At 53.3% G+C, this 12,898-nt stretch overlaps 1 protein-coding gene across 1 annotated transcript in view; it reads right to left on the bottom strand.

Moving 5' to 3' along the window:
* Window positions 1–10,178: 10,178 nt before the first annotated feature.
* SNRNP200 (small nuclear ribonucleoprotein U5 subunit 200) overlaps window positions 10,179–12,898 on the bottom strand; it is a 35,833-nt gene continuing 33,113 nt past the window's right edge. Inside the window, exons 39-45 of the mRNA XM_074981946.1 lie at window positions 12,381–12,502; window positions 12,039–12,182; window positions 11,772–11,948; window positions 11,399–11,559; window positions 11,240–11,321; window positions 11,007–11,099; window positions 10,179–10,670 (exon numbers count right to left, since the gene is read on the bottom strand). Coding sequence (XP_074838047.1) covers window positions 10,527–10,670; window positions 11,007–11,099; window positions 11,240–11,321; window positions 11,399–11,559; window positions 11,772–11,948; window positions 12,039–12,182; window positions 12,381–12,502 — 923 coding nt within the window. The 3' untranslated portion in view covers window positions 10,179–10,526. The remainder of the gene's footprint in view (window positions 10,671–11,006; window positions 11,100–11,239; window positions 11,322–11,398; window positions 11,560–11,771; window positions 11,949–12,038; window positions 12,183–12,380; window positions 12,503–12,898) is intronic.

Genomic DNA, 12,898 nt, shown 5'->3' with positions numbered 1-12,898 from the left:
TGTTCAACTTCGACGTTGCTCAGCCCAACATCGAAATAGGCACAACGAGGGAACGTCTACACGGCAAAGTAGCACACATCGAAATAAGGGAGCCAGGCACAGCTGCAGACAGGGTCACGGGGCGGACTCAACAGCAAGCCGCTCCCTTAAAGGGCCCCTCCCAGACACACTTTCATTAAACAGTGCAAGATACACAGAGCCAACAACTAGTTGCAGACCCTGTATATGCAGCACGGACCCCCAGCTGCAGCAGCAGCAGCCAGAAGCCCTGGGCTAAGGGCTGCTGCCCACGGTGACCACAGAGCCCCGCAAGGGCTGGAGAGAGAGTATCTCTCAACCCCCCAGCTGATGGCCGCCATGGAGGACCCCGCTATTTCGATGTTGCGGGACACGGATCGTCTACACGTCCCTACTTCGATGTTGAACGTCGAAGTAGGGCGCTATTCCCATCCGCTCATGGGGATAGCGACTTCGACGTCTCGCCGCCTAACGTCGATTTCAACTTCGAAATAGCGCCCAACACGTGTAGACGTGACGGGCGCTATTTCGAAGTTACTGCCGCTACTTCGAAGTAGCGTGCACGTGTAGACGCAGCCCGTGTCAGGCAATGCTGGTCTTGGGCATCCTCCCAGGCTGTTCCCTTAAGGCTTTTCCCTCTTCCACCCAGCTTCCCCCCCCTGCCTTCCTCCTTCTCTTCCTGCTTTTTCCTTCCTGGACCCCAGGTTAAGTCCTGAAACTTGCATCCTGCTCAGCTCTCCCCTGACCAATTATTTCAGTACATTTTACTAACCCATCATAGCCCACCACCTTCGCTGACTGACACCTAGCAAAATGAATTAGACAGCAGGGGGGAGCAATTACAAACCAGCCAGAAAACAATAGAGCTGTGAAGCCAATCACAGAATGGGCCCCCCCCCCCCCCCAGGCTCAGCGATGGACAAGTCGTTCCTTGCCAGACGAAATGCTGTTGACTAAGTTTTCTTTCCCCAGCTGGAGCTCTGGTTCTTTAGCTGGAGACACTGGGTGGCATTCGGATGTGGGCTCCCTCTGAGCAGCCTGGTGTGACGCGACTGTACCGAGATGTAGCTGGCCTGTGAGTATGACGTGTAGTAGTAGCATCCTTCAGTCTACGTGGACGATGGATCGCGCCTTTCGTAGTTCCATTTGGGATCATCATTTGCAGCGTCGACTGACTGTGAAGGCCCACACAAGGGTGACAGTCCTTGCTGCAGCTGTTGCATGTGTAGTGGGCGTCTGGCAGGTCCTTATTGGTTTGTCTGGTGCTCAAATTTCAGTCACCTGTCAGGTTTGGGAACCTTAAGCCTCACGCCTCCAGTGAGGCAGGTGAACTGTGGCGGGACAATACCCTACTGGCTGGGAGCTGCCCAGCTGGAGGCGAGCGGTGACCGTCCAGTGAGATGTGAGGATCTCTCCCATGGTCGGAAGCAACCCCGGCACTCATTCTCTACGCCAATCGAGCAAGAGCTTATAACCGGTATCTGTAACCGCCCGTGTTGGTTCAACGCTGTTAGCGATGCTGGAGTACCTCTCCAGGCGCGAGCCTGGGCCATTTTTTGGGACCCTGGGCTGCCCAGACGCCAGTGTCCCCCTCTCGGCTTTACTGATGGAGAGGATAACCTCCATGTCTGATACCAGCTCAGCTGCAGGAGTTGCCGGGTCAATGCCAGAAATTGGCACAGAACCGCCCTAGGACTCCCCTCCGGATTTTCTGTCAGGGTTTACTCCCTGAGCCTTGCTCCTTCCCAGGATAACCCACAAGGCAGTGGGGCAGTGTGACGTGTAGCTGGTGTGACAAAGTCCCTTGTCAGCGCCTGTGGGTCCCTGCGCTGCCTGGTGGTTCTCTGTTGTGCCTCAGAGACTCAACGGAGACCCCTTATCTGCCCAGGCCTTTCCAGAGGCAGGGGTCTCCGCTTAGCGAGCCATCCTCATCACAGGCACATCCAGAGGGGGGAGGCCACAGCCAGTCCCCTTGCAGGCCCGCGCCTGCTCCAGTGGAGTAAACCCTCTGGGGAAGGGTGGCAGGGGGAGTCCAGACCCGGCCTCTACCCTGGACTCCAGCCCAGGGTCCCTACGAGGACAAGAGGGAACTGGCAGGGCCTTCACCCCTGCCCCAAAGTAGCAACCTCACCCTGGGCCCCTTCACCCACCGCTTGCCCATGGTACCTTCTCGCTCGCTCTGCTCCGCTCCGCTCCTCCAGTGCGCCTTCCAACCCCTTCCCCCCGCTAACACCTGGGGAGCCTCTTATAGGGGCCGCAGGGCCCAGCTGACCCATGAGTGCTTGGGCCTAGTCAGGGAACAAAAAGGCATTGGCCCACCCCCCAGTAAACCCTCCTTCCAGAAGGCTCCTGCAGCTTCCAGGTGGGGGGGGGTCTGCCACGGGGGGCCAGTCAGTGGCTGCTGCGCCGCACTGGGGCCTTTCAGCACGGCTGTAGGAAAACCGTCGTGGCGACAGCGTTACCGTGTCCCAGCCGCACGAGTCCCGACACTCACTGCGCCTCACCTACTCCAACCAGGCCCCCCGGCCTTTGCTTCACGCCCGCTCGGGACAGTGCTTGGCCTTGCGTGCGGAGCCGGAAGGAAACATGCAACTTGCGGCTACCGAAGGACTCAGACACCGCTGTGAGCGAGCCGGGCCGGCCCTGCGGGGGGTGGGTGGGCGGCACGCCCTGGTAGCAGCACCCACTTCTTCCAAAACTCAGCCAGCTCTGCCTGGGTGAGACAAAACCCTCTCCAGAAGTTAGTTTTCTGTCAGAGGAAATGCAGGCAGAGCCTCAGCAGTGAGTGGTTGTGGGGGGGGGCAGGGGTGATCCTGCGTATGGCACCCAATGCTACACATGGGATTACCTGTCCCACACCTGGGTGGCATGGATACGCCCTTGCTGCAAGGAGCTCCTGGCCCTCAGCGACCGCACGCTGACTTTGGAGGCCAGGATGACCGAATTGGAGGAGCCAAGAGGAGCAGAGGTGTGGCCAGGCGGGGTCCCAGGACGCTGTAGAACTGTCCCACTCCATTCAGACAGCCTCTGTATTGCGGAGGAGGGTGAAAGACTCAGGATAGGCTGACATCATCTGGAAGGAGGGTCCCACCTATGGGATCATTTCCCTCTGCTCCAGGAGAATGTTCTTCCTTCCTTCCTTGCACTGAGGATACCGCTTCAGTGGAGGGAACACGCCATTAAGAAATGGGGGATTTGATCATTAGAAACCGACAGCTGGGTTTGTAATGACCAGGAGAACCACGTGGTGACTTACCTGCCTGGTGCAAAGGGTGCAAATTTGCAAAAACCTCTAGCTGAATGTGTGTGTGGTGCTGGGAAGGAGCCGGTGGTCATGGTACCTGTAGGTACCAGTAACATAGGGAAGAGTAGGAGAGAGGTTAGACTGCAAGGAAAGATTGAAATCCAGAACCTCCATGGTAGTGTTCTGGGGCCCCCAGTACAGAAAGGATGTGGATGCATTGGAGTGGGAAAAGGGCAACAAAAATGATGAAGGGGCTGGAGCGTGACTTATGAGAAGAGGCTGAGGGATTTGGGCTTGTTTACTTTGCAGAAGAGTGAGGGACGATTGCATATCAGCCTTCAGTTGCCTGAATGGGGCTCAAAAGAGGATGGCGAGAGGCTGTTCTCAGTGGTGACAGATGGCAGAACAAGGAGCAATGGGCTGAAGTTACAGAAGGAGAGGAGCAGGTTGGCTATTAGAAAAAACTACTTCCCCAGGCGGGTGGTGAAGCACTGGGATGTGTTACCTAGCGTGGTGGTTTCTCCATCCCTGGAGGGTTTTAAGTCCTGGCTTGACAAAATCCTGGCTGGGATGACTTAGTTGGGGTTGATCCTGCTTTAGGCAGGGGACTGAAGTAGATGACCTCCTAAGGTCCCTTCCAGCCCTGGGCTTCTGTGAAATGCTTTCGTTTCCATGTGCAGGTCCAGCGAGGCAGGCAGAACTTCAGCATCTCAGTGTGTGGGGGATGATGGTGTTGGGAGAAATTGTTGGAGAAGAGGGAGCCTATACAGGAAAAGGACGTGTTCCACCTGAACCAAAATGGAACCATTGCTGCTGGCTCTTAACAGTTAAAAGGTCAAAGAGCAGTTTTTAAACTAAGGACTGGGGGAAAGCAGACGGGTGCAGAAGAGCACAAGTACCAGAGCCATCTCTTAGGGGAAAGTCTACTCCTAGGGATTCTCTGTGTTCTAATAAGAGGATAAAACGCAGATAAGATCAGAGGAGCAAAATCACATGAAAAAGGATCATCAGGAAATATGGCTGGGGGGGCGTGTTTTAGTTTCTCTCAACAAACCAAGGCAAGCAGGCCTAGAGCACCTTAAAGACTAAAAATATTATTGATTAGGTGATGAGCTTTCATGGGAAAGAACCACGTCTTTGGATGCTGGAGCAGAACGGAGAGAAAAATATATTTTTATATTTAGCTGATTCCTCAGTTTTCTCTCCGTTCTGCTCCAGAATCTGAAGTGGGTCTTTGCCATGAAAGCTCATAAATAATATTATCAAAACAACAATAGCAGTCCAGTGGCACTTTAAAGACTAATAAAATAATTTATTATTAGGTGATGAGCTTTCGTGGGACAGCCCCAGTTCTTCAGACCGTAGCCAGACCAGAACAGACTCAATATTTAAGGCACAGAGAACCAAAAACAGTAATGAAGGGGGACAAATCAGAAAAAAATGATAAAGGTGAACAAATCAGAGAGTAGGGGGAGTGGGGGGGGGGCAGTCAAGAATTAGATTAAGCCAAGTATGTAAAAGAGCCCCTGTAATGACCTGGAAAATTCCCATTCCGGTTTCAAACCACGTGTTAATGTGTCGAATTTGAATGTAAAAGTGAGTTCAGCAGCCTCACTTTCCAAACTGTTGTGAAAATTCCTCTTCAGTACAACACAAACTCTGAACTCATTAACAGAAAGGCCCATGCCATTAAAATGCTGGCTGACCAGTTTGTGGATCAGGAGTGTTTTGATGTCTGTTTTGTGCCCATTAACTCTTTGTCTAAGGGAGTTTGAAGTCTGTCCAATATACAAAGCATCTGGGCATTGTTGGCACATGATGGCAGATATGATGTTAGTTGAGGAACATGAGAACGTGTCCATGATTCTGTGACAAACCTGGTTAGGTCCAGTGATGGTATCTCCAGAGAAGATACATGGACAAAGCTGGCAGCGGGCTTTGCTGCAGGGAAAGGTTCAAGGACTGGTATTCCTGGGGGTATAGACTGTGGCTGTTGGCGAGGATCCTCATAAGGTTGGGAGGTTCTCTGTAGGAGAGAACAGGCCTGTCACCCAGGGCCTTCTGGAGTGTGGCATCCTGATTAAGGATAGGTTGTAGGTCTTTTATAATTTGTTGCAGTGGTTTGTGTTGGAGGCTGTAGGTGAGGACCAGTGGTGTTCTGTTCTTGGCTTTTTTGGGCCTATCTTGGAGTAGCTCTGCCAAATGTAGCATAAGGGGTCTACCACTGCTGAACTCTCTTTTATATTCAAATTTGACACATTAACACATGGTTTGAACCAGGATGGGAGTTTTCTAGGTCATTACAGGGGCTTTTTTTTTGCATACTTGGCTTAATCTAATACCTTCTCCCCCCTACTCTCTGATTTGCTCACCTTGACAATTTTTTTCTGATTTGCTCACCTTGACAATTTTTTTCTGATTTGTCCACCTTGATCAATGTTTTTGGTTCTCTGTGCCTTAAATATTGAGTCTGTTCTGGTCTGGCTACGGTCTGAAGAACTGGGGCTGTCCCACGAAAGCTCATCACCTAATAAAATTATTTTGTTAGTCTTTAAAGTGCTACTTGACTGCTTTTTGGTTTGATAGTATATAGACTAGCACAGCTCTCTCTCTGTTTCTATAAATATTATTGTTAGTCTTTCAGGTGCCACAGGACTGCTTGTTTTGTTTTACATCAGGAAATGGCAAACAGTCACAATTTTTTAAAGTGCTTACACACAAATGGGGGAAGTCTAAATAAGAAGACAGGTAAATTAGAGCAGTTTCTTTAGCTATGTTCTGCAGAATACTGGTGGTCTATGAACAATTTGCAGGTGTGCCATGTGGGATTGGAAAAATAATTCAAAACGTTTTACAATAAACCATTTTACAATACGCCAACTTGGCGCCCGGGTTGTCAAGTGCCTGATGTCGGCTAACATGCACGTGTGACAAGTTAATAGGTATTTTGCATAAAAAATTGTTTGGCGTTCTGTGGTCTCAAAAGTTTCAGAAACACTGAACCAGAGTGCCTCCTAGGAAAGGAGGATATTGAGAGAACAAACCTCACAGAACCTTGGTGGAATGAGCACCATCACCGCGACAGTCATACCATGGTACAAAACGTATCAGAACAACAAACCAGGTCATGCTGCTGGGCAAGTGGTACCGTACATGAAAGAAAAGGTAGAATCAAATGAAGTATTAAAAATGAACCAAATTGTAGCACAGAATCTCTGTGGATAGTAATGCCACACTCTAATACCACCAGTATCACACTAGGGATAACACCAGCCACCTGATCAGGATAGCAACAGGGACTAGGAAATGCTAAGGGAGAGTAGAGAAGCTATCAAAATAAAAAAATCTCAATGGGGGATTTCAGCTCTTCCTACATTGACTGGTGTGTTGGAGTGGGAGGAGTGCATGTGTGAGAGACAAGCAGAGCAGCGCTCAGCAGCTAAGGACAACCCTGGGGCTATAACCTAGGCTGGCAGGTAACACCAAAGAGGAGGGAGGAGCTGACCTGGGTTTGATTCTGGTGTGGCAGTTAGAAGCTGGAGGGAAGAGGGAGCTGGAAGGAGCCAGCTGGGCAAGCGGGGAAGCTACACCCCAGAGGGGCACCCCTCAGGCTCCTCTCCCCAGGATGGGTTGGAATGACTGTCCCTGATTGCTGCACTGACTCTGAGAAGCTGGGCCTCTGTCGCCTCATAAACTTCCTGTTCTACCGGCCGAGTGAGAGTCACTCCTGCCTGCAGAGGGGGTGCAGTGCTTGGGGACCCCTGAACCCCATCACAACTGAGCACACGTCACCTCAGGCCGGGATACAGAGATAAAATTTCTTGATACCTTAAATGACTGCTTTGTGGAGCAGCTAGTTCTGGCAACTCTTGATTTAGTCCTAAGAGCAGTGCAGAATCTGGTCCCAGTGGTTAAGTGTAACCGGATGCCTTGGAACAAGTGACCACAATGTCATAAAATGTAACATCCGTGTGGCGGGGAAAGCACCTCACCAGCCCAGCCCGGGCATTTGAGTTCAGAAAGGGGAGGGACTGCACAAAAGTGACATTAGTTAAAACAGAAATTAAAAGGCACAGTGCCAAAGTAAAACCCCTGCAAGCTGCATGGAAGCTTTTCAAAGACACCATAACAGAGGCCTGATTTAAATGTCTACCCACCTCCCCCCACCCAAAAAAAAAAAAAAACATAGTAAGATTACCTAAAAAGTGCCCCTGTGGCTTAACAACCAGGTAAAAGAAGCAGTGAGGTTACAAGGCATAGTTAAAAAAGGGGCGGCCCACCTGTGACTCTCAAGCTGCCTGCAGCTCTTTGAGCCATTAAATGCAGCTCCTCAGAGCTGTACCAGAAGTGATGTCTGCTGCTCCACACATGCCCCCCAGCACTTCATAGAAAAAGCACATAGGGGCAGCAGTGGCTCTGCCAGGATTAAATTCGAGGGGGCAGGGGATGCCTGGCTCTGGGGAAGGGGTTAGAGCCGTGAGCTGGGGGTACTTGGCTCTAGAAAAGGGGAGGGGAATTGGGTTAGAGCAGGGAGTTGAAGGTGGGCATTGAACCGTATATTATATATTTTTACCTATCTATCCGATTAGACAGACAGACAACAAATATGTGGTCCTGTGCACCCTGCCCATGTGGCTCATTGTCGGCCACCTCTGGCTTAAAAAGTGGAATTTAAATCCCAATGAGGAAAGTAGAAAGGAGCATAAACTCTGTCAAGTTAAGTGCAATTACATAATAAGAAAGGCCAAAAAGGAGTTTGAAAAACTGCTAGACAAAACTCAAAAGGTAATAATGTTTAAGTACATGGGAAGTAGGAAGCCTCCCAAACAGCGAGTGGATGATTCAAATGCTATGGGAGCACTCAAAACATAAGGCCATTGAGGAGAAACTAAATGAAATCTTTGCTTCAGTCTTCATGGCTCAGGATGTAAGGGAGATTCCCAAACCTGAGACGTTATTTTTAGGTGACAAATCTGAGGAACTGTCATGAGAAAAAGTTTTTGAACAAGTTGATAAACTTAATAGGAACAAGTCACTGGGACCAAATGTCATTCACCCAGTAGTTCTGAAAGAACTCAGATGTGAAATTGCAGAACTAGTAACTGCAGCATTAATTTATCCTTTAAATCAACTACTGTACCGAATGACTGGAATATAGCTAACGTAATACAAATATTTAAAAAGGGCTCTAAAGGTGATTCTGGCAATCACAGATTGGTAAGTCTAAAGTCAGTACTAGGCAAATTAGTAATAAGATTGTCAGACCCAGATGAACATAATTTGTAGGGGAAAGTCAACATGATTTCTCTAAAGTGAAATCATGCCTCACTAATCTACTAGAGTTCTTTGAGGCAGTCACTAAGCGTGTGGATAGCAGTAGGAGTGATCCAGTGAATATAGTGTACTTAGATTTCAGAAATCCTTTGATAAGAACCTTCGGTGAGGGAGCTTAAGTAAAATAAAAGGGAAGGTCCTCTCATGGACTGGTAACTGGTTAAAAGACAGGAAACAAACAGTAGGAATAAATGGTCACTTTTCCAAATGGAGAGAGGTGTCTCACAGGGGTCTGTACTGGGACCAATCCTATTCATAAATGATCTAAAGAAGAGTAACCAGTGAGGTGGCAAAGTTTGCTGATGACACTAAATTACTCAAGATAGCAAAGAACAAAGCAGACTTCGAAGAGCTTCAAAAAGATCTCACAAAACTAGGCGAGTGGGTAAGAAAATGGCAAATCAAATTTAATGTGGATAAATGCAAAAAAATTCACATTGGAAAAAGTCACCCCAACTATACGTACAAAATGATGGGGACTAAATTTAGCTATAACCACTCGAGAGATCTGGGAGTCATTGTGGAGAGTTGTCTGAAAACATCCACTCAACGTGCCGCAGCTGGCACACGAGCCATCTGTTCGGAATCATTAGAAGAGGACTAAAGAACGACAGAGAATCTCTCGTTGCTTCAAACACAAAAATCCATGGGACACCCTCATGCTGAACAGGGTGGACAGACGGTGTGGCCTCATCTCAGGAAAGGGCAACAAAACCAGATGAGGGGGCTGGAACAGTGCCATGAGGGCAAGATTAAAAAGACTGGGACTTTTCATCTTCAAAAAGGAAAGGACGGGAGGCTGTGACGGAAGTCAATAAACTTGTGAGTGCGGTGGAAAAAGTGAATAAGGAAAAGTTAGATACTAGTTCCTATAAGAACTAGGGGTCACCAAATGAATTTAACGGGTCGCAGATTTAAAAGTAACAAGGACGTTTTTCTTCACATGGTGCTCAGCAGACCTATGGATCGCCTGGCCAGAGGCTGTGAGCACCAGGAGTTCAGAGGAGAGCTAAATAAATCCATGGAGGTTTGGCCCATCGATGGCTGTTAGCCGGGCTGGGTAGGAACGGGGTCCCTGGCCTCTGCTCGTCAGAAGCTGGCTGATTCCCTGCTCTGTTCACCCCCTCTGGGGCAGCTGGCACTGGCCACTGTCGGCAGATGGACCTTTGGTCTGACTCATTCTGGCCGTTCTTACGTACTTACCACTAGAGAGCATGAGGCAGCTAGGAATGGAGCCCAGCCCCACAGGCTGGTCCCCCCACATTGCCCCGCAGGGAGTAGGGATGGAGCCCAGCCCCACAGGCTGGACCTATCCCCGTTTGCCCCAGCAGTGAGCAGGGATGGAGCTGCTGCGCCCGTCTCAGCAACGCGGAGGTGAGGGACAGGACGGCTCTGGGCCCAGCTGCCAGGGCGCACTCGGAGTGGGAGAGGGAGAAAGGCTTGAGACGGAGCGAGCCCTCCCCAGGGTGCTGTGAGGGGCCTGCCGCTCCCACGCTGTTCGCCAGCCAAGGCCTCCAGCCAACAGGCACAGCCCAGGCCGAGACCCCCTGCAAGCTGAGTTGGCCGGACGCCAGGAACGGGCAGTTGTTTCTAAAGAACTTTATTGAGGCCCAAGACCCCAGCCCAGCCTCTCTCTAAAACCACTGACAGAGCCTGGCTGCTTCGCCAGGGCACCCGCACGCGCAGAGGCTCAGCGCGAGGGGTCTTCTGCACAGGCCGTGCCGCCCTCGCTGGTGCCCTGAAGCCAGCGGCAGGTCCCAGCCAGCTCTGACCTGCCGGGCGGGCGGGGGGGGGCCCGATTTCAGCAGCCAGCCAGCACTGGGGCTGCTCGCGCTCATGCGGACGTTAAAACCAATGCCGGAGCTGCCACACTGCTGCCTGGGGCTGGCGCTGCCGGGCTCAGTCTGTGCCCCAGCCAGGGAGCCCTGGCTCAGTCCGAGTCACTGTCGCTCTCAGCCTCCTTCACGTCCACGCTGAACTTGTACTCCTGGTCGCAGCCCATGTAGGCGTCGCTCATGAAGTACAGGGTGTAGTTGTGGGCGCCCGGGGCAGGGGCCACGAAATCCAGCTTCACCTAAAGGAAGGGGCATTCAGGCGCTGGAGCCAGGGCCGGGGCCGCCCGGCCCCCAACTCAGACTCAGCCGCCTTGGGTGCTGCCCCAGATGGGGAGCTGCCACTTTCCCACAGTCACATGGGGCCGAGGCAGAGCCCAGATACCTTTGTTCTCGGCTGTGGCTCCCAGCCCAAGTCCCCGGGCCCGCTGAGAACCGGCAGCGTAGGAGCGCCAAAGGCCTGGCCGAGCCAGGCCCCCGCAGCCAGGCTCATGGCTCTGTGCACTCCTGCAGGCCTGGCCTGGGTGCAGGCCCCCCAGAGGGCACAGCCAGGGTAACCCCCACCCGGCCGGGCTCACCTTAGCCTTCTGCTGCAGAGTCAGCCTCTTGATGGAGATGAGGCTGTTGGACTTGGAGTCTCCGATCACCACCCACCAGCCCTCCTCTCGTTTCTGCAGACGCAAGCAAAGGGCCAGCGGTTAGTGGCAGCCAGCCAGCGAGGAACCCAGGGCTGGCCACCCTGCCGGGTAGGGACCCCGCCTAACTGCAGGGTGACTCGGCCCGGCCCAGCCCGGCGAGCGCAACGACGTACCTGGGGGAAAAGGGGAGCAATGACTGGGCCAGTGACCTCCTCCTCACGCTCCAGCTGCACCAGCACCACCACTGGGCCGCCGCTGCCGACAGAGAAGACGTTAGTACCGTCCCACTGCCTCTGCCTGCCCCGGCGCCCTGCCCCGGGCCTGCCACGCACCTGCGGATGCCCTCCTTCTCCACCACCTCGTAGGAGAGCTCGATGTTGGGATAGCGGTTGCAGAACCGGGCCACGTCGGCGATCTGGGAGTCCGAGAGCTGCAGCAGGCCATTGCGGTCCTCGTCCTCCATCTCCATGATGTCGAATATGCTCTCCACTCCCTGCAAGGCACCACCCCACCATGGGCGCCCCCGGCTGGCTGCCACGGGAAGCGCCCAGCCTCCCCTGCAGGCTCTGGCGCCAGCACCAAGAGCCTGGTGCTCCCCCCTCCGCGCTGCCAGAGCGCCCTCCACCCGCCTCAGCCAAGACGCGCATGGCGCAGGCAGAGCACAGCGCGGCTGGCCGGGACTCCCGCTGGCCCTGGCCCTCTCACCTTGTCCGTGCAGCGCTTGATGTGCTCCAAGGTGAAGTGGGGCAGCTGCTTCAGGTAGGAGTCCTTTGACCACATGGCCTGGGTCACCATCTGGGCCAGCTCCATGGCTGCCAGGGCCGGGCTGAGCCAGCCATTGCTGGACAGGACATCCACGCAGGCCTGGATCAGGCGGATTGCCTGGAGACGGGGAGGGAGATCTCAGCCGCAGTCCTGCGGAACAGGCCAGCCCCCCGCCAGCCAGGAGGAAGGCAGGCAGCTCTGACCAACCTTGCTGAGTATCTCCTCCGTGTCGGATTGCAGCTCCGCGCTCAGCTGCATGCGGGACAGGTGAGCCTGCAGCAGCAGGTTGGTCTTGACGTGGGGGTCGTTGAACTTGGGGTTATTCAGCTTATGAGGGACTTTCTGGGCCAGCTGGGAAGAAAGCGGGGAAGTCAGAGCCCGTTGTCAGCTCCCCTGCTGCCTACGCCAACCCCACGCCATTGCAGCATGGGCAGGGGGATGCGAACCCCCGGGACGCACGGTACAGGCAGGACTTCCCTCCTCACCCCACCAGCGCCCCTCCGGGTAACGGGCGCAGTGACGGCACAGCCAGCCACCGGCCTTGCGCACCTGCCGCAGGAGGGTGTCCTCGTGGTGCCTGATGGGGATGTTCTCGTACTCGGCGGCGTTGGAGATGATCTCGATCAGCCCACGCACCTTGGTCTTGGCGTTCAGAGACATGCTGAAGAGCTCTAGGGAGCCGAGGGAGGGAGGTCAGGGGAGCCAGGCAGAAGCAGGTGCCCGGAACACACCGAGAAGCCCTGTGCCACACTATGGGGTTTTCTATTGGCTCTGGAAGCCACCGTGTGCCCAGCATCTCGACTAGCCCCAAACAGCGAGCTGGGGCTGTGGGAGGTGTAACGGCAGCTGAGGCTGCCCTGAATCTGTGCACGCTACTTGTACGGCTGGGCCTTGGGGGGCGGCAGTTACAGATTTCAGCTCTGTGGCTGCGTCGGAAAACGTTTCAGTGCTGAGCGTCACAATGGGAGGCGTGAGCTCAGCCCCAGCCTGGACATTGGGCTAAACAATGGGATGGAAGCCAGAGACTCGGACAATGGAATCCACGTCCCAGATGCTTGGGACTTGTC

Source organism: Carettochelys insculpta, chromosome 31 (genome assembly GCF_033958435.1).
Source record: "Carettochelys insculpta isolate YL-2023 chromosome 31, ASM3395843v1, whole genome shotgun sequence".
Classification (NCBI taxonomy): Eukaryota; Metazoa; Chordata; order Testudines; family Carettochelyidae; genus Carettochelys; species Carettochelys insculpta.
The sequence above is the reverse complement of the archived record's forward strand: the minus strand, read 5'-3'. Positions and strand labels throughout refer to the sequence as shown.